Below are 26,257 nucleotides of genomic sequence, written 5' to 3'. Positions count from 1 at the left end.
GCCCAGACCACGCCCGCAGCCCGGCCCGGAAGAAGGAGTTGGGGCCGCTGGGCTGTGGAAACAAAGGGATGAGATCACTGACGAGAGGCGGGAGCAAACGGAATGGGACCGAGGTGTAGCTAGAATGGGGGCTGACGGACAGAGACCCGGGTCAAAATGCACTGGGCGGGGCGAGGAGAACGAGGCCGAGAAACACTGGGACTGGCTCGGAGTCCGCTTGGGCGGAAGAGCGAATACGGCGGAGAGCGCTCAAAAGCAGCTCTGCTTAGAGGGCAAAGAAAGTTTGATTAAATCCTCACCCCCGCTCCCTATTAAGTTGTCCCCCCAAACTCCACGTATTGTGTCAGTCTTTTTATATACAAAGGCTTTGTAGCGCTGAGTGCCCCGAGTCTGAAGCAAGCAATGTATTTAACTGATGATTAATTTCTGCTGAGCATCCGTGGTATTGCTAAGAATGTCAGAAATATACATCACTCCTCCCCCAATAAAAAGGTCTATGTGTTACACTAGACTCAAGCATTTTGGAAAAAAAAATTACAGGTACCCGCTGCCACGCCCAGCTGCTTACCGTTTTAACGTTAGCTCCTAGCATACTCCATGGGACGCAGTGGGCACTCAGTAAATATTTATGGAAGGAATAAGCGAACTACCAAATGATTCACATATTCTGTTCTTCCAGTAGACTGACCAGTACCAAAGAGGCTCTGATCAGTTTCACCATGTGGCGGTGACTATGCATAATGGAAAAAGAAAATCTCTCCACCTTCTGCTGCCTGGCCGAGTCTTTCTGCTTAAACCTGAGCGAGCGACCTACCCTACTGCACGTCCACGTCAGCTCAGCTCATCACTCGCTCACATAAACCACTCATTTCCTTTTTTACCCTCTTTTTTTTTTCCTGTTTTCTCCTTGTCCTCCGTCTCTCCCTAATAATATTTCCTCTAATTGTTGCCCAATTAACATGGGAAATTTCCTTTTTATCCGTCCCTGTTTTCATTCCTGTTGAGAATCTCCTTATGACAAACGTACCTACTAAACAAGAATTTTGTTATCATTTTCATTTTGACTACCATTGACTAGGGCTAGCATTACACATGTAGATTTGGAAAGGGAAATGTGTTCATGTGGTTTTATATATAGTAACATATATATAGTCTGATATATATTATACATATATATATATATATAATATTTGTTTTCCAAGTAAAAATGATACAAAGAAATATCTCTATTACTCTCCAAAACATAGTAACATCATTTTCTCCCATGTTTCCATGGCAAATGTACAGAATTTCAACTACAGTTTGAGTCAACTTGAATTTTGACTTCTGTGGGAAATGCATTCTAAGTTGCAGGTTTAACCATTTATTTTGAAATACAATAAATGTACAACTCTGAAATGGCCCGCTTTTCTAAGAAGCTATTTGCTAAGAGGCTGTTCCACTAAAATATCAATACCTACTTTCTGAGAAATAGAGAAAGACATACCATTTCCACTGTTACAAATTTGAGGTTTAGGTAGATTAAATGATTTTTTTTTCCCAACTGAATTCCAGGTTGGCAGGAAGCTGCTCTTTTATCTGCATCAGTGGTACAATCCTCCATGCAAGTATATCCCCCCAGGATCCTGGTTTAGAACAAGTTCATGGCCTTAAGTCCAGTGATGAGGGTGGAGAGGGACTGATACAAAGAGTTCAGGGTACCCTGTAATTGTTGCCCAGTGGGTTGCTCTAAGTGCTCCATAGACCACAGAGACAACAGGAATGTGTTCCTTGCCATATTTCTTGAAAATAACTTCCTTGATTTTATTGAAAATGTCTGCTTTTAGCAAGTCAGCCACATTTCTGCTTGAAAATAACTTCCTTGATTTTATTGAAAATGTCTGTTTTTAGCAAGTCAGATTTTTCAGTTCCTACCCTCTGCCTCCCAACTTTAGAGTCAATGGCTACCCACTGGCAGACATCCCACACAAAGAACCAAGAACCCTATTCTAAATTCCAGCGTACATAATGCAGACCCACTGAACCTGTGACATGAGGCCCACAAGAGACCATCACACCATGTTGTTTCACAGCCATGGAAACAAGACCTAGAGAATGAATTGATCAGTGACAAAGCTGGCACTAGCTCTCATCACCTCCTCCGTTTTCCCTTGAGTGCCCAGGGCCACCGAAAATCAGAAGGCTGAGTTTGGAACAAAGTAGATAACTGAATTAGATCATTAGTGTCAGAAGGCATGCTTTAGCTTGAGGCATTTGGCAGATCTCTATTTATTATCCTTCCATTTTGGGCCTGAAAGACCCAGATTAGCAGAATAGATTATTTCTGTTATACTCCAATCATAGAGACATGGTTTGATGCTTCTGTGTGGTTAGTTAATGTGAGATTATAAAAGCTGAAGAGTAAAACTGAAAAAAGCAGATTGTGCTTTTCCGCCCCAGAAGCAAAACTCCCAAGTTTTGCATAATGTCACAGAATATTGTAATATGCATTGTAAATGCAAATTAACTTTCAGTGTTTATCACACTTATTAAATTGTAGGATACATACTGGTCTTCTGCAAAGTTTCAGTATATGTAACATACTGATAATCTCAATCCAGAAGAAATCCTATCCTTTAGGCACATACTAGAATACTGCATAACATTCTGCGTATATGATTTGACACACTTTAAGAACAAAAGAATTTATGCAGAGCGAAGATAGTGAAGCTTACAGTGATGAGCTTATTAGTGATAACAGACCTGTTTAATAAGTTGTTCTAATACAATAAGGTGGTTGGTGTTGTTTTGATTTTTAGGGTTTTAGGGGTAATACTGATTACCAGATAGTCATATAAATATACATCCTGAGGAATACGAGTATCTACAACACAATAAATTCATTAGTAGAAGTTATTTTATCTAATTATTTTTGTTGTTTCCAAGGTAACACGGGCTTTTAAAATGTGAAGCCATTGGACTGCAGTTATTGGGAACTCTGTTTCCTACCATCCCTTTCGGTACTGAGGTTAGAAATATTCTGGTGTTCACAAGTCAGATGTATTATCATCTTGATACATACAATCTTTCCTCATTGAAGTCTTGTTTATATTTAAGATGTACTGACCTCAGAGGTGTATGGGGAATCAGAGGCCCCTAATTTCATCCTCTTGCCTGGAAAACTGTAGAATCAAAGATTTGTTACCACTTTCTTTGGATTGCCCAATGTCACCAGAAAAATTTAAACCCAAAAAACTGTCTGAGTCATTTTCTGGATGTCTCTTTACTTTCCTACTGCACCACTGAATTCTATATTCTTTTAAATGTAATCACATTTAGTTACAGACACTAAAGAAACCTCTGTTCTGAATGTTACAGCTGCACTGCACTGTACATTTCTGGAAAGTGGACTTGGTATTATTTTCACTCAAGAAACCACCAATTTACACATCTGTTCTTTGCTGCAATGGATATAATTACCATGATGCTGTTTATAGTCATATGACCCTCTGAAGGGGCACTGGTTAAACATCTGTAAACAGGGATAAACATAATGTTTCGTCTCTTTCTCAAGCAATTTGACCAATTTTTGCTGGAGGGGAGAAATGCTTTTGTCCACTCAGTGTTCATCAGTACCTTCCTTTCTGAAAGTGTGACTGTGTGTGATTGGTTTTGTCCCCAGGGAGGCAGATTTTGCTGAAGCACTCTTTTGACTCAGAAGCGTAGTGGTCAAGCAAAATAAGGCTTTTAACAAACAGAATGTAAGAGAAGTGTGCTGCTGGAGTATTGGTTTTACTCATCATTTCTTAGGATCTTCCTGGGAAGAGCTAAGCTCTTCAGTAAGGGTGGTTTGTATTTCTTAAGTATCCTTCTCTAGAGAACACCTTTTCAGGTAAACCCTTGTCTTTTCTATTTCATTTACCATAGGTGGACAAGTGAGTAAGTGTGGGACTTTCTTAAGGTCACCGTAAGCATACATATAATAGCATCTGTAGTATTTGAATCACTTGGTACTTCATTGTGAGCACCAACCAATTCAGTTTTTACATATCGTAGTCAATTGCTAAAGAAAGGTAAATTCCTTAAGCACAGACTATTTTATGCCAATGTAGCAAATTTCAAATGTGAAGATAAATTAAACTGAGACTCCCAGCTTTAACAAAAGGCAGAATTATCTGATCACAAAAGTAATGTATAAAATGCCTTGATACTGCAGGTTTGATACAAGGAGAATGGACAGGAGAAGAAAGCCAATACTTCCTATTGTTGTTTCATATATTTTAGAGGATATTCTTCAGCACTACTGTTTTATTAGTCCGTATTTACAGCACATGATGGTTATACTCCTTATGGGGAGTTGATACAGATACATAATGCATCTTCATTTGCTTTCATCTCCTTCTCCCTCGTCCCTCCCTATCTTGATCACTTTCCCTTGGGGAAACGGTCTGTCTCCCTCTTTGTTATTACCTATCTTTTAGTTATATTTTAGGTTTCCCAAATAAGACGAATCACGCAATACTGAAGTTTGTGTGTCTGATTTATTTCGCTCAACATTATGGCCTCGAGGGGCATCAATTTTCCCTACAAATGACTCAAGTTTATCCTTTATGGCAGAGTAAGTACTGCCTTGTGCTTAAATGTCACATTTTTCTTAATACATTCATCTGGTGATGGACATACAGGCCACTTTCAAGAGTTAGATATATGCGTTGTGCAGGGAGAAAGAAACCTTTCTGCGATGTTGGTAAGAATGTAGAGTGGTAATAAAATTTAAATTTCAGATACAAAGTATTTGGAAAGCTGGAGTGAGTGATTTTTCATGCACAAATCCATTAAACATAGCAAGAAAAGTGTTATTTTAATATAACAGCAATATTTACATTTGGATGAAGTTATGAAAACATTGGAACTAGTAGAGTGGTGATTCAGATATAAAATTCAGAGGCAAGGTTGGAAAACCTAACATACAACCAAGACTAGGATGGAAATAGCAGAAGTTTAAACTAGACCCTCAACTTCTTCACAACTTTCTAATTCAGGAATTTGCAAACCCAATACGGGGAACAATAGGAGTCTAGGAAGAAGAAGCTATCCTTTGTAAAGTAATTGTGTAGGGCACAAAGTGGGAGCAGAAACAAGTCCTCAAAACTGTTTCTAGCTTTCTTTGACATTGGTAATACTATCTTATACTTTAGTCAAAGAAAAAGAAGGAAGGGAGGGAGGTAGGGAGGAAGGAACATGAAAGAGAAAGGAGAGAAAGAAAGAAGTTTGCTAATATTCAGTAGTTCCCAAAATGAGGTGTGATAAACCATGCTCAGATTTTCAGCTTAGCTCTGTTACACTTTTGGTGTCTACATGACCCAACTAACGTCTAGGTCCTTCAGTTTGCCTCATAAATTTTTTGTTTGACAGTGCTTTTCAGAGCTTTTGAATAACAGAAGGTATTCAGTGTAAAGTGCATAAAATCATACAGAATCCTCTGCTAATGGTAAGTTATAGAAACTCTCCTATCACTAAACTTATTAGCTACCATTTTGTCTCAAGATGGTGACCTGAACCCAAATTAAATGCTCAGATCTACAAATTTTCAACAGAATCGATTAATCCTTTCCAAAATTGCTACAGTTAGAGGAATATATGCAAAATATTAGTAACTTATTTCAAAGATCTTAACAAATATTTATTTATGGAACATGATAAAATTGATAATAATGGGTGTGTAAAACAAAAAGTTACCATTTAGACACAAAACAACAAATCAATGGAAAGAAATAAATAAGTAACACAAAGTCACAAGTATTCAGAATTAAATGAGGGGTAGTTAATATGTGGTTTAGTGATTTAAGAAAGATTCATCACTGAGATTGGAAAAATAAGAGAAAAAAGGAAAACTTAAAGTAAAAACTAGGTTTTGGAGAAAGGTTGTTTCATTTTCGAAAGTTTGGAAGAGACTACACATGTGCCCTTACAATTAGTAAGCAATTAGAGTATGTTAGCACCAAAAATAGAGACTTGAGACTATTATGAAAGTGTGATTGTTATATTTGTGATTTGTAATGAAGATAATTAGTAATTAGAGGGCAGAAAGTCTAAGATCTTTTTATTTGGAAAAATATTTTTATTTAGAAGCCAAAAGAATAAAACTGATCCAGTGAAAGTCAGACCAGATAATTAAAAGGGGGCAGAAGAGGACCCAAGAGAGAATCATAAGAAATGCCGTCCACCAAGTCAAGTGCAATGAATATTGTGGAGCTCAGGCTGAGAAAGTGTCATTGGAAATGGAAAGGACCAGGCCACTGGGGACCCAAGGGAAAGCAGTTTTAGAACAAGAGGGAGGGTAGGACAAATTTCATGTGCATAAGAAAAGCACAGTCTAGACAAAAATGAAGAGATTACAATAATCCTTCCAGATGTTTATTAGGAGAAGAAAATAGAGGAAAAAATGGTCATTTATGTATTGATAAAATGGAATGTAGAAAACAGAAACATTTTAAAAATGTAATATGAAATGAGTTCAGGAAATGTTCATTGTGACAGAGTCCAACTCAATATTTTGGCATTGATCTCTGACTCCATCTTACCGTAGGCAACTGGTACTATTTTGGGGGTGTTTTTTTTTAAACAAATTAAAAAGTACTCAAGCAAATTATTAACCAATCAACCAAAGTAGGAACTAGTGATATTTCAAACAAAATAAAGCAACAATTCTTATTGTTATTCATGTGTGATTGTGTATGAGAGAGAGGGAGAAAGAGAGAGAGAGAGAGAGAGAGAGAGAGAGAGAGATGGAGGGAGGGAGAGAAACAGAGTTGAGGACATTGGGGATTTCCAGAACCCTCTTATCAAGGTGTACACATTTCTCAGAGTGAGGACATCCTAGAATATAGATTCCAAATATTAAAAGATGCCTCAGTTTGACAGAACTAGATTTTATCTCTTTCCATACATCTTTCTTTTGCCTTTACTCTTTTTGTTTTGTTTTGTTTTGCTTTTTTTGAGACAGGGTCTCACTATGTAGTTGAGACTGATCTGGAACTCACTATGTAGAATTTACTCTTTTTGTTTTGTTTTGTTTTGCTTTTTTGAGACAGGATCTCACTATGTAGTTGAGACTGATCTGGAACTCACTATGTAGCCCAGGCTGGTCTCAAACTCACAGAGATCCTCCTGCCTCAGCCTCCCAAGTGCTGGGATTACAGGAGTGTGCCACCACACCCGGTTTCGCCTTTACTCTTTATAAAGGAGTAAGACTAGATAAAAAACAGTGACTTTTTAAAAATCATAATACCGAATATCAGAGTTATGCCTGGGGAGACAGTCAGGATAACAAGTGTCTGGACATTTTCTCCATGTACAGATCTGCAAGTTCTCAGAACCAAATATTCAGGTTCTAATGCTGATCTGTTGAAATAGAATTCAGGGCAAGGGATGGAACCATAATAATCAAGTTTTCCATCTGAACTCTAATATGGAGCTAGGGATGGGACAGAGGAGGGACAGAGGGGTAGAATATTGGGATATGAAGGAAAGAGGGAAAAATGGAGCCCAGAGAGGAAGGAAAATCTAGGTGCCACTTGAAGTAAACTCTTTATAAACTGAAAGTAATTCAGAATAAAAAGTATGGGGTTTACATCATATCTAAACTTCATGTCTACACATGATCAATATTGAACTTTTCTTTTTGATTACAGATATATCCTAGTGGTTTCTCAAATACAGTGGACCTAACCAAAAACCCATGCCCGTACAACAAAAAACCCACCCGTACATAATGGGAGAGATTTTATTCCTCCCCTTGGAAATATTCCCAGTAAAGGGAATATTGTGAGGGTTGTGAAGGTTAAAGTGAACACAGAATACGAGGGCATGATGCCTTCTATCGTGCTCTCAAATTAGTCAGTGGTTTCCAAACATTCTTCCTTCCAGCAAGATGGTGACACTCTTTCGTGCATTAGAAACATCTGAGGTGCTCCCTGTCAGAAATCATTGCTGAGAATGTCTCCAGATGACATAGCCAAGTGATCTAAACAACACTCAAGTAAATATAGCTTAGCTCACTCTTGCCACTTAATATACAGAAGGTCTTTCTTTCTTCATTTTTATTCTGAACAGCTAACCAAAATTCACTGGAGAAAAAAATGGGAGTTTGGAGTTTTGATAGGATCCCCAAAATGTACACCATTCCAAATCAACACATTTCTCATCCTCTTCTTTTTACTTTTATGTTTCAAGCTTATGTGATTTCTCCACAAGCAGCTCCTTGAAATCTAAGCATTTGAACCGATCCCTTCTTTGTTGTCTAAGCATAGAACCTATCTCATTTTCTTTACTTTCTCCCTTAGCTTTTCAGGCTTCACTTCTCTATTCTTCCATCTACTTTGACATAAATCTCTTCCTAGCTTGAAAAATAGCACCCCTGTAGGGGATTCAGCTAGACAGGACTGCAGATAGCCTGATCATTCCTGGTTGCTGTACATACATTCCTAGGATACTGTAAATAAACAAACCTTTTAGAGTACCAAGTGAAATGGTACAACCCCAAACCTGGTACCATCAGTGCCAACAATATAACTAAAGTCCTTTATATTAGTTTAAGATAAACCAGTATATTCCATCTTGGAGTTCCTCTTTCCTATCCCCTTTATAAGTCCCTTATTTCTGACCCAAATCATGGGGCTCCAGCAGTCTTGCTGCTTCCCACGGTCATACTTTTATCACCAACTTTCCAAAATAATTGCACTCTACAATTTTGGATGTTTACCTTTTTCTTGAGTTTTGTGGTAACTTGGGGTCCGTTTTCAAAAACAGAACAGATTGTTTGGGCACAACCCTTTTTGTAAATTCTCATTTCTCTTCCCCCACTCAATGCTGAACATTTGTGTCTCTGCAAAATTCATGTCAAAACTTAAGCTCCAATAGAACAGTCTTAAAAGATAGAGGCTTTAAGAGAGGATTAGGTCACAATGGGTCAGCCCTCATGGATGGGGTTCATACCCTTCTCAGAAAGTTTGAGGGGGGTGAATTTGTGTCTTTTTGCCCTTCTGCCACCTGAACATACAGCAACAAGGTGCCAACTTGAGGGTAGAGACTAGGACGTCACTGTACACCAAATTTACTGGTGTCTTCGACTTGGAATTCTCAGCTTTCAGAACTGTAAGAAATAATTTTTTATTATTTCTAAGTACTCAATATGTGATATTTTTGACAACAGCAGCATCCAAGAAAACACCAAATTTCTAGATGTGTGGTTATGCAGTTGTATTTTGACTTCATTACTTTCCTATCACTGGGCACAATACCTGGCACCTGCAGCTCAGAGGAGAGGTTTACTTAGGCTCACAGTTCTTAGAGGATTCAGTCCATAGTAGAATGGCTCCAAGGTACAAATGACATGGTCAAAGGCCCCATGTGGAGGACAGCTGCTCACGTCCTGGTAGCCAGGAAGCAGAGAAAGAAGGGCAAAGCAGGGGGAGAGATTACAACCTTCAAGGTCACACCCCAGTGACCCACTGCTTCTTACCTGGTCCCAACTCCTAACAGCACCCCATCCAGGAACTTATCTGTGGATCAGTTCACCGATGGACACAGGATTCCCATGACCCAGTCATCTTTCAAAAGCCACCTCTGAACATGTTGAAGGTCTGGGGAGACGCTCCAGATCTACACCATGACATCTGTATTACTTCCATCTTAATTTCTGTAAAGCCCTGAAACCTGGCTTTCATCCTTAAATTACCCACCCAGAGGCTATCAATGGTCTCCTTGTTCATATACCCAGTCTTCTTCTCCATACCCAGTCTTCTCAATCACTCTAATTTAACAGCATCCACCATTCTAATTTGAAGTTTTTCATTACTGGCTTCTTTGACTTCATATGCTACCATATTTGTCAACTACCTTTCTGTTTCTTTTAATGCACTATTTTCTGCCCTTGAAAGGTGAGTAAACTGTCCTCTCAGGCTTTCTCTAAGTCTTCCTAAACTGAAGCCATGAAGGTGTTGTCCACCACCCTTTGAATCATTTCACCTTATCTTCCCTGCTGCCCTCCCTTTTCTTCTGAATCTCCAAGCAAACTTTTCTGTCTGGTTGTCCCATTCATACTGACCATGCTGGAAAAAAAAAACAATCATCCTTATCAAAACAATTTTCATCCTTATCAAAACAATAGCAAACAGTTTTCCTTATCAAATCAGCTTTCCCTTCCAAGATTAGCAATTTGCAAATAATACTTATATGCTACAAAATTTAAGCTAGAAATCTTGTGATCGTATTCATTTCCTCACCACCATGGGGCAAATTGGAGGAATTGACCTGATTTATAGCATTTAGCAGGTTTGAAATGGAGTAATGAGGGTCAGGGATTTACCTCAATGGTTCTACTGCCGGCCTCACAAGCACAAGTCCTGAGTTTGATCGCCAGTACCAAAAAAAGGCGGGTAATGGAGTCCTTGCTAGAGATGGTGATCAAGGCTGGGAACAGAGCAGAGTCTAGTGGTGGGCAGGGAATTCCCAATGTCAGACCAAATGGGACTGTCTGATAGGGTACACAAGGGAGAGTCAGAAGCAGAAAGTTAGGTTAAGATAGAGAACTAGCCAAGTAAGAACTAGGGAAATGAAAACAAAACATGAGCAGATCTGCACAAGGGCCCAAAATAATTGCCTAAAACAAAGACTGTTTTTGTGACTTACCTCGTTGTACCCTATATCACATGCCAACTGGGAAGCCACACTGAAATGGCCACAGACTGCGCGTAATGGCAGTCTTTTCTTTGTATCTCATAAGCCCTGAAAATGGCCTGTTTTTTGTTTTTTGGTTTTTTTTCTTCAAGGGTCTGCAATTAGTTTTATTCTTGTATCTTGATTGTGAACATTCCAGGCTGAGGTTTCCTTTCCTCATCCATATGCGTTTGGAATAATAGCCCGTTAACTTGCCTTCCCATCTTTCCTTGCAACCCTGAGCACATAACCAACCTTAATACTTCTTTCCTCACATTGCCCACATTCTTGCCTGAGCCTTGTCCTACATACCCACTTCCTCTCCCAGATCTCACCACCAGTCATTCTTCGCTTGTTTCTGGCCAGTCTCTCCTGTCTTCGTGAGCCAGTCACAGCCTCCCAGTCACAGAATCACCTTCTCTTTCCCCCTCCTGCTGCCTGCTCAATTCCCCTGTTTCTTCATCTTTAGAGCCTTCTGGTTTTTCTGCCTCCTCCAGTAACTTCATCACCAAGTCCTCAGGGCCTCTCTATCCTTCAATTACGAGCCTCCTTTTGTTATTTTCTTGAATGTTATTCCTCAGTTTGTACATATTTTGTAAACATCAGCCTTGCTTTCCTTCTGTCTTAGTTTGTACTGCTGTAACAATAAACAACAGAAATTTATTTCTTGCAATTCTTGAGGGTAGGATGTCCAAGATAAAAAGGTTTGTAGATTTTTGTATCTAGTAAGGGTCTGGTTTCTGGATCACTGAACCTTCTCATTGTTTTCTCGAGTGTTCTAAGAGTCAAGGCAGTTTTATGAGGTCTTTTTATGTGAGTACTAACCCCGCTTCCTGAGCTAATCACCTCCTAAAGCCCTTACCTCTTAATACTATCACTTTGGGGAAGTTGGCCAGTATTTCAACAGAGGAATGTTTGGGAACATAAATATTCAGAGCATAGCACTCTCCCCAACACACCATGTCCTATATTATAGCATCTAAGAGACTTAGGCCCATCTCAAGGCTTCAGGGAATACAAGTGAGTTATTTAGTACTCTGGAAACAGATACTTAATATATAAAACAGGGAGAGAAGGTTTCCAATACATAGTATGGCCCCAAAGTGTAAAAGAGTCTCAATGGAAAGCTCTCTTGTTGTTTGGGTCAATCCTCATTATATATTGTCTAAATGAGTTGGCAATATACTAATTTAGGGCATTGTACATATTTTTGAGGACTTATATTTAATTCAGGATACTGTAAGGGTTCCCCTAATTTTGCCATCTAAAACAGTCATTACTAAGTCCTTGTGACATCACCAAGGCACATTATGAAAAGCTTGAATGTTCTAATCTTGGGGTCTCCTTTAGCTTCAGTCCTTGATCAAAAAAACCCTGCTTCATGTAGTATCTACTGAATCCAGTAATTAGCCAAAGAAGAAGGTAAAAGAGAAGGAGGAAGAGGAGGAGGAAGAGGAAGAAGAGAGGAGAGGAGGGAGGAGGAAGAATGGGGAGAAGAAGGGAGGGAAGGAGAAAAAGACAGATGGGGGGAGATTCTTGGTATAGTAGTAGTAATTTGTTGAATTTGTTGTATAAGCAAAACAAACCTGGGAAATGACAGCTTTGGAAGTTTCCACTGTGGATATAAACAGTTGACACAAGCAGAGCTGCTTGTAGAAAAAAATCTTTATAGGTCAAAAATTGTGGACAGATTGGTGGCCTAAGCCAGACAATCTGTTTATCTAAGGCTGACTTTACAGTTGGCAGTAAGTTTCTGGATCCTGACAGTGAGCGAATAATAGGGCACTCTTAGATCATGGCTTCAGAAAAACCCTAATAAATCTTCATAAAGAGGCATAATTCAATAGCTTTGGGTTATAAGAGCATATTTACAATTACAAGAGATAGTCTAGTTTTTTCAATTAGTATTAACCAAAATTCTGATAAATAAAAATTGATCATTTAAAGCCCAAGGTAGAAATATCAAAAATTCTCTAAAATTCCATAGCCCACATTCTGTGTGTGCCATTTTACTCGTGTTTCGTGAGACTTCATAATGCTTTAAGTGTAAGACCAGTGCTAAAGAGTGTCAAGAAATATTTTTCTTCAGAAATTTCTAATCATTTTACAAATATAAGAATTTCATTTTAATATTTTAGATTTATTTTGAAGCTTGTATATGTCTACGCAGATGAAACTAAACTGAGTTGACAAGACTTCATTCAATAATAAGGAAAAGTATTCTGAAATATATTAAGCAACTTTGGGAAATATTTTGCAGGAAACTGATGCTGATTTGGTTACACACATCCAAATGTAGTTTATAACTTCTCTCTCTGGATAAGCATCATGGTGAATGGCCAGATACATGAAGTCTCAGAGAAACCAAGCAAGAAAATAATAGTGAAAGAGTTTACTAAATCAACTATTTATCATTTCTATTTGATCTCTGTATCTGACTTTTTGAATTATGAGGGATAAGTAAAACTTGCCTGGGCTTCACTAATCCTTCATGCTTTACCTGTTTTGTCAGGTTCTGTAGTAAATAAAAAGCAACAATATACAAAATGATAGAGACACTGCACCAAAGGTTAAAGTCCCAACTAATAAATAAAGATATCATGAAGATGAATTAAAGAAACCTGTAGAAGGAAGACCTTGTCTGGTTCATGTGTTTTAGTCTATATCCTTATAACAGGCACTTGGTAAATATTTACTAATGAATAAATGAATGATTCATAGACACGATGACTTATAAAATTCTTTCTGAACCAGAGGTGCTATGAACGTGTTAGATGATCTATTGATAAAAACAAAATAATATCAGGGTCAATAAATAATAGATACACACTTTAAAAATTTCTCTCTCCCTCCAGGGAAAGATGAAAGATCAAATGAATATCTTTAGCTCTTTTGCTTCAACAAGACTGTTAAATGGATTCAAACATGCCAAGGAAACCCTACATTAGCAGAGCTATCACCCGATTCCTGTCTGGAAGAAAGCCTCTGGTGGAGACTGAGACTGAGCTTGAGAATGCCCACGAGATTGGATTTTTTTTTTTTCCCTCGGTATCTGGGATTGAACTTGGGATTTTACCCTTACTCCCCAGCCCAAGGTTGGATTTTGTTTAGGTTGTAGTCACAGGACTCAGTGTCTATCTCACATTGTGCCAATTGCTATCATACATTTTATTCCTCAATTCCCACAAGCTAAACTTTCAAAATATCTCAAAATGTACTGAGTCACTTTGCAAAATCTCCTTCTATAAGCCACAGATGCTAAGAAATACGCAAACTTCTAGGTGTGAAGACAACTGAATAGAATCACGGCATACTCAGTAATCATAAGGGATTTTTCTTTTTTGCTTTGAAACTTAGATCTTTTCTAAAAGATCTTGCTAGTTTTATCTTGGAATGTTTTTGCCATGTTGCCTCTTTGAAGATTAACCTGAAATGCAAATAGGATCTGGAATGGATGTTCCATCTCATTCAGTGTTTGGAATGCCTCACCCGATCTGAGTTATTGCTACAGGTTTTGTCATCCTTTCTCAACCAGTGCTTGAACATCTCCCACTCTCACCCATTTATCACCCTGATAGTCCTGTCCAAAGACTATCAGGTAAAATACAATAATCAGTCAAAGCCAGATGGTGCCAGTAGCAAAAGCAAGCATTTCCCCCTCAGTGCCTGCAATAAATAAATAAATAAACAATAAAGTCACATTTGACAATTTAATGAGTATAAATTTACCACAGCAGGGAAATCCTCCCCAAATATTTAAACAATTAAAATGTAAAAGGAGAAATAAAGAAGCATTTTATAGTGGTAGGCAGGACCAAGCCCCTCTTTCATTAGTCTTTGGAAAGCCACTGCATCACATAGCTTTTATGGATGGAATGAATGCAATATACAAGATGCTGCCAGTCAACATGTTAGGACAGAAATCAGGAAGGTCAGGGGGAAGGTCAGATGGATTCACTAGCTATAGCAAATTGTTAGCTTTTTCTTATTACTGTTGAGCAGAATTTAAATGCAGGCAACCATTCGGTAAATATTTATTGAACACCTGATATGTGACAAGCACTGTATCAAGCAGGTTCCAGGAAATAAACTCACCAACAGCTATGTGGTCCTCTCGGAGATTACCTATCCCTGGTAGGTATGAAAATATTATGATATGCACATAGGGATACAAGGGTTGGAAAGATAATAAAAGAGAAGAAAAGGAGGCAGATAAGATGGGAAAGGTGGGGTGCTGTTTTCTACATGGTAATTAGAAAAAGTTTCTTTGATGAGATTTGACTAGATGAGATTTGAGTAGAGCCCTGAGGAGGTACATGAGTCACTCGTGAGTATCTGTCACAAAGAAAGCATTTCAGGTAGCGGGAAGAGCAAGTGCAAAAGCCCTGGGGGTACTGCAATAATCCAGTACATTGGGCCTGACTTCTGAGCACAGGGTTGTATCAGTAAGGTTCTTGAGTGCAGGCAACAGACTCAGCAGGTATTAGGATAGTATCTGAGTTCACATTATTGATGGAAAGGCCGGAGAACCAGGATCAAAAAACAGGAACCAAAGAAAGACGGGCCCAGGAAATACAATCAAGGAGAGACCACCAACTGGTCAGAGCATGTGTCCACTGAGGATCATTTGCAATCACCATTGCATCTTCGCATCACTCCTTGAAGATTCAAAGTGGTTAAATCTATGTCCTGAGATGCCCACTTTCCAGCTGTGCAGAATGATGAGCCTCTCTCACTCAGCCAAGGCAGGGTCAAATGTCCATTGCTCCTGTATTAGCCACATCTGTAAGGATTGCTAATTATACCTGAGTTCCAGGCTCCAGGCCCAGAGTATATTAGCTGTGATGATGAGCACAGGATGAGTTGGTATGATTAATATCTCGCTTCTCAGTTAAATAAGTTTGTGTTTGTTGAACTTCAGGGATGTGTGCACTCACACACACACATGTACACACACACACACACACACACACACAAACACCCCTACTACTCTAAATCCAGAAATTAGTCCTTTAAGAGCCCCAACAACAAGATATTTGATATATGATTAATTTGAAACAGATACAACCTCATTTTCATCAACAGCATCAACAATGATTAGCAAGAGCTAATATTAAGTGCTCAGGACGTGCCAAGTATAGAGTTAAGCACTGTATATGTATTAATGCATTTAATCCTTAAAATCCTTTGGAGTTCTGATATTTAAGTCTCCATACCTATGAATTTCTTTTTATTTACAAAACTCACCCTCCAAACTGCCAAGGCTGGTTGAATAATCCATCTGTACAAGAAGAAACTTTAATGTATATTGGGAAATATCTTGAACAGTTAAAAAATAACACCTGAGATTAATAAAATCGTGCATAGCACACTCTTAGATTGACACACAGTCTGCCATACTGTAGGGCAAAAACTAATTTAAAAAAATATCATTTCTATATTCCCAGTACTTGCATAGTCTTTGGCTTATAATAGATGACTAATAAATGTTTGCTGAATGAATAAATGATTTATACACCATATTTCAGAATAATACTGTCTCTAGAAATTAGTCTTGATGAAAAGACTAATATGAAATAAGACCCAAAAAGGGGAACAAGAGAAAAATAACTTTTAGTCTTCATTTGCAAAAGAACTCTTCTCATTAATGAACCATATAAATTCCATCTTAAATTTAGAAAATTCAACAATGTGTACATCCAATAGGATCTGGATCCTCTTCTGTCACTCTCAAAGGAACAGCACTAATGCAGGCTGGAATTCCACCTTTGCCCTTTCCTTTCTTAAACACAGAACTTCCCAATTGTGAAGAATTATCCATAAACCAGTACATATGCACAAACAGGGAGGGAGAAAGAGAGAGAAACAATATGAAGAGGGGAAATTTCTGGAGAGGCTATGACAGTGAATATGGTGTGGAGCAATAAGGAATGAGGAAATACCTGAAGTGATCTTTTAATGAAAGAGGGATACATCCATGGAGTTTGGGGGAGCAGAATATTTCAGTATTTTGGATAGAGAAAAGTTCTAGTTTTAATGTAAGGAGGAAGCAATAACTCATATGTAAAAAGACTAAGAAAACTCTGTCAACCCTAGTCTAATTTCTGATCTTCTTGTACAAATATAGGCCTGACCTATTCATATTCCACAAGAATCCAAAGAAAGCTCCCTTCTTAGTTCCAGAGAATTTGGCTTAAATGTCATTTGAACAGAGTAACTCAGATTTTTGGCTATTCCTGGAAATCACATCAGTATGGGCAACTTAAAATTTACAATGGCTTGACCTTTCAGTGTCTCTAGGTGTCCATCAGTGGAGGAGTCCAGAGTCTCGATGCGGAATTGGTTTTCCAGTCTTATAGAAGGGCTCTGTTGAGAAAACAGACTAATGGGAAAGTCTGTGCAAACTGAAAGCAAAGCAGTGTGTGTCAAGATCAGCAGACAGAATGAATTCTCTTCAAGTGGTTTTACTCATGACTAGTGGGTCTCTCAAAGTTCCGCCATATCCTAACAAATCAATTTCTCCAATTTCTCTTGAGTACCTGCCTCTCTTATCTACCCTCTCAGCAGTTCAAACTACAGTTCTTACACATCTTCTCTACCTCCCACATAACTGCCATAATAAAAAATGTACAATTGAAAGAAACTGACTCATATTTTCAGCTAAAATCTGCTTGATTTTGCTTTTCTTATGATCAGTTCCCTAAACAGAAATATATATTCTTTGGCCCTTCCAAAATTTGATTTTGGACTGAATACTATTCCAATCTATAAATGTTTCTAAAATGTGTCTCAAAAGTCACCTCTCTGAAATTTATACTACCATTTTCTGAATAAAGAAATCTTAAATAATGTTTGTTTCCCATTCAGCCCCCCAAACACACACACACAAACACCATATTTAATCTCTACGTTGTTTAGCTTGAGCTGAAAGGGACCTAAATACCTAATAATCATGAACATTTCTTTTCCCCTTTTGAATCTCACATCTATTCTTACAAGGACAAAAATTAAATTGCTATATTTCTTTACCACTAGAATTCCAAGAGAGAACCTAATTCTTCTTAGCTCCATTTCCCAGGAATTCATATCACTGTTTGTAAGAGATATAAGTTAAATGTTGGCAAGTGATCGATTTCTCAGCCAATTGGTCTTTGACTCTGCTCTAGGAAAATTTACTAGTTATCTTTTGTTTCATTTATTATTTTGGGGAGCAAGAACAAGTACATCAGATAGAGACGTACAGGAGGGCCAGGAAAAGCAATAACAACTGAGCATTTTCTGCATATGTGCTACATTTTTTAAAAATTGGCTTTAAATTATTTGGGGGGACGCAGAACCACGATCACACTCAGGACCTGAAAGGGCCAGGAAAAGCAATAACAACTGAGCATTTTCTGCATATGTGCTACATTTTTTTAAAAATTGGCTTTAAATTATTTGGGGGGACGCAGAACCACGATCACACTCAGGACCTGGCTCAGGCAGGCATTGGTGCCACTAAGCTAAACCTCTAGCCCCTACAATTCACATTATTAACAAAGATGACACTTCATGGAGATTCCTGTGAGAATATTACTAAAAAATAGCAACTTTATATGTGAGAAGAAGGCTGAATGTTCAATACCTGGCTCAGCAGGTGGAATAATTAGGTAAGAAGACAAAGCTGTATATTTTAAAATGACTAGTTATCCTTAGCCCAGATAGTTGGTAGTTATGGTACCAAGTATGCTTGTATCTCTGAACCAAGATAAAGTATTTATCTACAAAATGGTGACTGTTATTTGCTGAAGCAACCAGCTGGCATTTCTTGGGTGAAATCCAAGGCTATGTGGTCTTAGTTTTGTGTGAGATATCTATGAAGTGCCCACTTACAGACTGTGCCAGAGTGTAGTTTCCATGATTGAACAGTAGAAATTTGACAACCTTTGTCTCAGCCCTAATTGAATTTTGCCATCACATACTACTGACTGGACCCTGATATTTGTTCATTTGTATAGTCTCCATTTACTCCACTCCTATTTAATGACAGCTTACAGTTTGCCACACACAGAGCTAAAGCTATACAGAGGCAGTAATGAAACATGACTCTGACCTTAAAGTACTTCCTGGTGTAGCAAAAGAGATAGGCATGTAAATGAATGCTTACAGTAAGTGTGTTGGATGTTGTAGTGACGTTACATACTCAACACAGCGAAGACACAAAATGGACCATCAGGCCTGACTGGAGGATCAGGGAGCATTCATAGAAAAGAAACCAAGACATTTTGAAACGAGGGTTCCTGTGAGTCATCCTAGAAAGATTTTCAGTAGAAGGTTTATATCTAAAGTTCTAGAGCCCAGGAAATAATTTTGGCTGGAGAACCTGGAGAATTGAGACTCACTAGTCCATGTGAATGCTGTGATCAGGGATTAGATTATTCACAGAATTTGCATTAAGTAAGGACTTGTGAAAATAAGGACAAGAGCCCGGGCACACCAATTTTTCAGAAACTAGTGGCAGAAAATATGCCAAATTGGGATTAGTCAGGTGAATATGCAACCAAAACTGTTGGAGTAGAAGCCCTATAGAAATAAATATTATGGCAGCCAAGAAAATAGCTTTAGAAGGAAGACATTGGTCATGATGTCAAATGTCAAAGAGAAGTAATGAAAGATAGCTCCACTGGACTTTCTGAGAGTTTACTCAGCCTGCTATTTGTCTTGTGGAATTGCTCTGAGTCTAATACAGAGCCCTCACAGAGTAGATATTAATCAGTGTTTCTTGATCCAGGGATGGAAGTGGATACCTCACCTTCAAGGAGTCTGCAAACTAGTTGTGGGAATCAAGTGCAAGTAAATATGAATGGTGATTAGGTAAGGCTTTGCTGGATGAAGGCAGGTGAAGGGGACAAACTATATGCTATAGAAGACCTAGGCGGTGAAGTGGTCACAAAGAACTCTTCATAAATGAGAGGCCTTCACAAATGAGAAGACTTCATTCAAGGCACAGAGGTTGGGTAAGACTGAGCTAAGGAAAAAAAAGGGGACTTTCAAGTAGGGAGAATGACTGAAGAAAAATATACTTAAATTCATATTAAGTCTGCCTGGACAAAATGTTTAAAAAAGAATATTGTTATGTTACAAGTTCAAAGCTTTAAAGATGACTTTGTTCAATACTTTTGATCTCTGTAAAAGGAAATGCCAACCAACAGAGACAAAATTTGTTTGAATTCACAGCCTTAATCAATACCAGACCCAGTGGAAGAGAGAAGACAAGATTAGGGAACTGGTAAGGGATTCTGAGGAGCCTTGCAAACCAAAAATGAATAAATAAATTAGAATTAGTTCCATAAACAAAGTAAAACTACTGAAGTTTTAGGGAAAGAGGAAATAAATGTAAGAATAACCAGCAGAGAATGATGCTGAAAAGAGGGAATTTTGGTGACTATCCACTTTTTCACTTGGACTTTCTTATCTGAAGAACCACAGACCACAAAAATTGAAGAACTGTTTTCTCTTCTTCCAAGGGTGGTATATAACTATTACCCATCTAGATGGATTCATTCATTTTAGACAGCTAGGCCTCAACCTAAAATACTGACTGAGAAAGGCTTACAGATTTTAGAAAGGACAGGTGTGAAAAAACACTTGATAACTGGTAGTATGGCTTAAAAAAGAAAGAGAAAAATCAGTTACTTCTTTTTAAGAGCTAGTAAACAGAATGTGTTGACATGCCTAAAAAATACTGTCAAGAGTAGGGAACTCAGAGATCCAATCTAGGAAGAAGATAGTTTAATCTGAAGTTTTCTGAGATAACAAATTATAAAAGGAAAAGCATTATTTTTAATACCATGCAATTTGGGGGCTACAGAAAAGTAGATTTTGCTACTGGTTTTCCTTTAGTTCTTTACAGATGGGTTTTTACTATATATCCAACTTGATAAAAGTGATAATTTTGGTTAGGTATATTTAATAAATTAAACTCCAGCATGTATACAAAGAAGTCAGTTTCCAGTGACACTGGACTGATAATGTGATAAAACAATAGGAGCTTGCAGAAAAACTCTTAGTTATTAAAAGATCTGGTGTGTCCTAAGATGAGAATAACTATGAAGACAAAATTGGCATTCCTTCTTTTAACCAAGGATCAACTTTCTTCCTACTAAGTGAGGGAAAACAACTGAATTTAGCCTTAAGTATAGTCAAGTCTTTTTAAATATATAGCGACCAAACTTCCTGGATTATTTTCTAACTCGTTCTTCTCTTGGGCATATTGTGTTTCCCAGATGATGTTCTGGAGGTCCGAGCCACTCCTGGTCATTAATGCTCCTATGGTAGTTCATGGTCCAACTCCAAACTGACTGAGTCTATTTTATAAATGTAGCCTTCTCCTGTCCTTTCAATTGCAAAAATTCTCAATCATCCTCTCTACTGGTTTCACCTAAGAATACAAAGTTCAACATGGAAGAAAGAATGCACTAAAAACTAAAGCTTATCCTCAGGTTTTCTGTACAGCTTTTCAGTTAATTTTCCACCCATTTGGAAGCACAAATCTGGCTGAGTTATCATAAGGATATCACCTTGTACCTTTCAGTTAAAGGCAATTAAATCTCCAAGGAATGTTGAATTATGATGATTATTCTGAATAACTTATCCAAATTAACACATGATACTCACCTGAGTTCTCCAGAATAGAGCTTCTAGATAATAGACAAAATAATACTCTCTCTTTCATTAGGGTTATACATTCCTTAAAGATTAAGGAAATATTGCAAATTGTATTCTTAAGAAAAAAATTTGAATAAATCAAACACCCAACTCAAGTATTACCAAAGGAAGTCAGTACTTGTAAAGTGAGATAACATAAACCTTTTTTTAATTTTTTTAAAGATCTCAGAAAGTTTTCAGAAATCCTGATCTAAAAAAAACTTGAATTTGGAAGAAAAATTCTACAAATGTCCTATGACAATGAATAGGAGAGTTTACAGTGGATCAATACTCCTACCTATCTCTTAAATAAAATATTACTTTTTCATTAATTTAAAAAGAAAGGACTTTGAAATATGCTAAATGCTTATTCTTTTTCCTCTAGTAGAGCCCTGGTAAGAGTTAGATAATCAAAGTGAGCTGCCCTAACACAACACATGCTTGTAAGTCTAACTGTAATACAACTCCTTAAAATTGAAACTTTTAAAAGGAAGACTGTTTCTTCTCTCCCTTCTCCCATCCCCTTTTCCTGTAATTAATGAAGAAATTTTAGTTGGACTGTAGAATACATCCTTTGGAAACAGGTGCTACAATATCTAGTTTGTCCTTTAAGAGAAAAGTTTAATTTTTAGCTTATACTTAAAGAATGTAGATTGGATTTCAAATCAAAGAAAAGTAAAAATAGGCAGAGGTTGTGCATTCTGACAGATTTTAGGCAAAACTAGTTTCTAGGCTAGTTATGCTAACTATGTAGTTCTAAAGCTATTTTTGAAAAGCAATCAATTCCTAAGTTTGCTTAACCTTTGCAGATCATCCCATTTATCTTTTTCTTTGCCTCATCTAGCTCTTTTGTGCAGTCAGTAATGAGAAGATATTAGGATTTTACCAATTTTCCTTTATAAACAACATTTTGAATACTTATTGGAACTGAGATTACAAATAATGGATGTAAGGCTAATTACCAACATTCTACATTTAGAGCAAACTAGTGCATATGGAGACAACAGCTCAATATTTTAGAAAGTGCTAATTTGCTAAAAATAGATAAATATGGCGATAATTCCTGGAATTAATTCAAGAACATTCAAAATGAGATGACTAATGTCAAGGAGTAGCATTTCTCCGATTAAAATTAAGTGGAGCTGCTTTACACTCATCATTGCCTAATCCTTTTGTAGATGATCCTACAAACTAAAAAAAGAAAAATTAGAACAAAGCTGCATTATGCCAAATTAGCAAGAATATATGACAGCTAGAATTTCTCTTAGACAGATGGTATCTGCCACAGTCTTCTGGAAGACAATGAGAAGCCAGTGCTTGTCACCTCCAGGTGTAGAGATTTGCCCTAACTGTCCCTTCCTTCCTTCCTTCCTTCCTCCCTTCCTTTTTTTTTCTTATTGAGTTTATTGGGCTCCTTCCTTCTTTCTTTCTTTCTTTCTTTCTTTCTTTTTCTTTTCTTTCTGAGTTATCTTTGTGATTATTATTTCCTTTAGAAAAATTACCAGTATAAAAATAAGTAATATAGCCAAACCTGAGACCACAAAAGGGAAAATTTTGAGGTAAGCCCCTGCTGATTTGGATAGCTCCTTACAATATTTATAAGGACTCTCTCAGCCAATCTACTCTATCACTAGATTTACAGGTGTGACCTACTTCTTATCCCTGTTGGAAAGGAAGAAATTATTACTTTTTCAAGCAGTAGTAGCTGACCCAAGCAGCTCTGCAGGTTGCAGTTGCAGGCCTAAGCATATCACCGCTCTCTCTCTCTCTCTCTCTCTCTCTCTCTCTCTCTCTCTCCTTTTTCTCTTCCTCAATTCTGAATTGAGAAACAGAACCTGGAGTTGTTAGTAACTAAATATTTTAAATGCAAGGTGACAGAAAATTTATGAATTACTGCTGTTAAAATTTCTGAATCTACCCTGGATTGCCTGTTCAGTTACTTGATTTCATATGACCTCTAGTTTCCTTTCAACTGATTATTCTTTTTATCATCCTTTAAAGTCTGTTTATGTTCTTTATGATAAATAAAAGAACACATAACTAATAGGAGTGTGGAGGGGGAGTGGCTAGAGTGAAGGATTAAAGGTAAAACTGAGCAATACTCAACTACAAATAAAATTAAATAAATTACTGTTTTCTTTTGGGCACCAGTTGACTTCCAAATTTCTATTTAGCATACTTTTCTACTGCCAGCTACATAATTGTCCTATATAATAGTAGTTTTGTGAAACATATGATGCCTTTTTTTATGTTAGGCATTTAGCTTCTAAGAAAAAAAAACAGAATCTCTTGGCACTAATTTGTTCCAATTTTTATACTTTAAAATACTTCCAAATATTATCAATATTTTTAAAATTTAGTTTTCAGAATTCTATTCCTCATATGAGAAATGGATAATTTATGTTATGGTTAAGATGGAAATTTATTCCAATTATAACCAGGGACATAGAAGAACTGAGCTACCTTTTGTTGAGATCCTAATGTCTTGGAAGATTGTTTACAGTATTTAAGCTAGATTTACAAAGTTCAGCATTGTATCCTCTTCTAATCACAGTTTATTCCTGATTCCTTGAGGAACCCTGAAGTTGTTGCCAAAATAGGGGCCTAGTGGTAATTTTTGAGGTACCCACCCTGCATCTCTATTTTCATTCTCTTAACCAGCCCTATCTTTCTATCCTCTCTTCTGCCTGATTGGACCCTCATGTGACGGATATGAGCACAGCATGGGTGGTAATCCTAGTGCTGAGAACCCAGTTGGGAGGTAAAGTGGGGGTGGGAGTGGGGACAAGCTACAGATTTAGCTAAAAGAGAAAATAAGAGATGAGAATGTAAACAGGAGTTAAAATGGGAAACAATATAAAGGAAATCAGTAGATATTTCTAGTGCTCATGACATCTGGGGCTCTTGACAATTTGAATATTTGCATTAATTTCTAGATTGTGTCATGAAGTTTATAAAGGAAATTGTAAAGATACACTAAGTCATCATTAACTTGATTACTGTTACTTTGAAGAGAATAGGGGAGGAGTTGTTATGATAGAGGTATAGTTTCTATACAGAGAGTAAAGGTACTTTTTGTTTTAATAGAGTCATGAACACTTTAGGAATCAATATCTGAAATTTCTCAATTAATAATATCTTATATTTTAAAAACACATTACAAATTGCAAATAAAGTACAAAACAGTTTTTTATCACTTTAGTTGGACCGCACATCAACTTAGCAAAAAAGAAAAGTTGATATTTGGGTGGTGTGTGTGTGAGTGTGTGTGTGTGTGTGTGTGTCTGAGTCCACTACACAGAATCATTAACTGAACTCATAAAGAGTAAGTTACTTACCTAAAATCACATGACAAGCAATTGGCAGAGCCAGGTCTAGAACCCAGGGGAAGGGTTTATTCCACTACAAAGACATGAAACAGGACATTAAACAAACAACATCTAAGAGAATAAGATCTGTAAATAACTAACAGGAAATCTGAAAGTTTATGCTCCCATACTAAACCAAAATGGCTGCAGATATGCCGTTCTGATCTCAGCAGATTAAGGGATGGAATTGTGACTTTAGCTACCGTCTCTCTGTGAGAATAGCCGACGAAGTGTAGTGAGCATTTACACAAAGCATGCTCTGAATAGGTGTACAGAAAAGGTCCTCTGTCCCCAGACATTTTCCCTCATGGTCCATCATGATAATCATGACGATCCGTCCTTTCCACATTTATTCCCTCAAATATTTTGAGGATTTACCATGTTCTAGATGTAATTAAAATAGCGTAAAGTTGCCTGAAACTCTGATTGAGAAATTTAGATGTTACACAATTTTTCTTAAAGTTCTTTTTCCATAGCCTCACAATCTAAACACTCATGTGAACTGGTATTAGTTTATCAGGAAAACTTTACTTGAATCTGAGAAGAGAAGCTAAGAAAACTCAATGCCAAAGAGAATGGAAGCAGTGAGCAAGATATAGAATAAGAATATAGTGGTTGGGAAAAATTAGCCAACTTTATTTATTTTGGTACCAGGGACCAAACTTGGGACCTTGTGCTTACAAGGCAGGCAGTGGAACCACTGAGCTAAATCCCCAGCATACCCAAGTTTAGCATTAAAAAAAAAAATTTACCGAAAAATTGATTTACCTTACTGTTCTTTTCAAAGACATCTCAGTTCAGCCAGAGAAATATTCTGCTTAAAGTCTGACAAATAGTACTTTCATGAAAAGCTGTGGTTTCAGTGTGCCCTGTACTGAACACAATAGGCCTATTTCAGAATCCAAACCTCTTCAGTCCATTCAAACCCAAGAAAGGAACACTGATCTGATTCTCACACATGTAACACACATGGGGTCTACTTACTCTTTACCCTCTCTTTACCTCCTTATTAGATGTCTATTTGTGAATATTATTATGGGATACTTCCATGGGGAAAAAAGAAACCCAAATGAATGTGAAATTAATTCTTTAGTACATAGCTTTCAGCCTAAGTTAATACTGCCCACATTTTTGAAGTTGATGTGGTCACTGAAACAAATCAACCAAGAACAACAAATGGTTGGTTCGGGGTCTATCTGGTTTTTTGTTGTTGGTGGTGTTGTTGTTCTTTCTTTCTTTTTTTTTTTTTTTTTGGAGACAGGGTCTCACTATGCAGTTGAGACTGACCTGGAACTCACTATGCAGCCCAGGCTGGTCTCCAACTCACAGCAATCCTCCTGCCTCAGCCTCCTGAGTACTGGGATTACAGGCATGCACCACCACACCCGGTGGTTCAGGGTCTATTTATGATAGTACCAGAGTAAACAGAAGCATAACTACCTGGGGCCTCAAAAGAAGGGCACATAGAGATCCAAGAGTACAGCAACTACACATCCAAACTAGCA

The 26,257-nt window shown here is 37.5% G+C and overlaps 1 protein-coding gene across 3 annotated transcripts in view; it reads right to left on the bottom strand.

Moving 5' to 3' along the window:
- The window catches only part of Gap43 (growth associated protein 43), a 103,465-nt gene that overhangs the window by 59,023 nt on the left and 18,185 nt on the right, over window positions 1–26,257 (bottom strand). Inside the window, exon 1 of one of the 3 annotated variants that reach the window (XM_033755914.1) lies at window positions 569–758. The exons of the other annotated variants lie outside the window; for them this stretch is intronic. Coding sequence (XP_033611805.1) covers window positions 569–592 — 24 coding nt within the window. The 5' untranslated portion in view covers window positions 593–758. Of the gene's footprint in view, window positions 1–568; window positions 759–26,257 lie in introns of those variants that run through there. 3 annotated transcript variants of the gene reach the window in all.

This window comes from Fukomys damarensis, unplaced genomic scaffold (assembly GCF_012274545.1).
Source record: "Fukomys damarensis isolate Sample0158 unplaced genomic scaffold, DMR_v1.0_HiC HiC_scaffold_24, whole genome shotgun sequence".
Lineage (NCBI taxonomy): Eukaryota > Metazoa > Chordata > Mammalia > Rodentia > Bathyergidae > Fukomys > Fukomys damarensis.
Note: the sequence above shows the minus strand (reverse complement) of the source record. Positions and strands in the feature narration are given on the sequence as shown.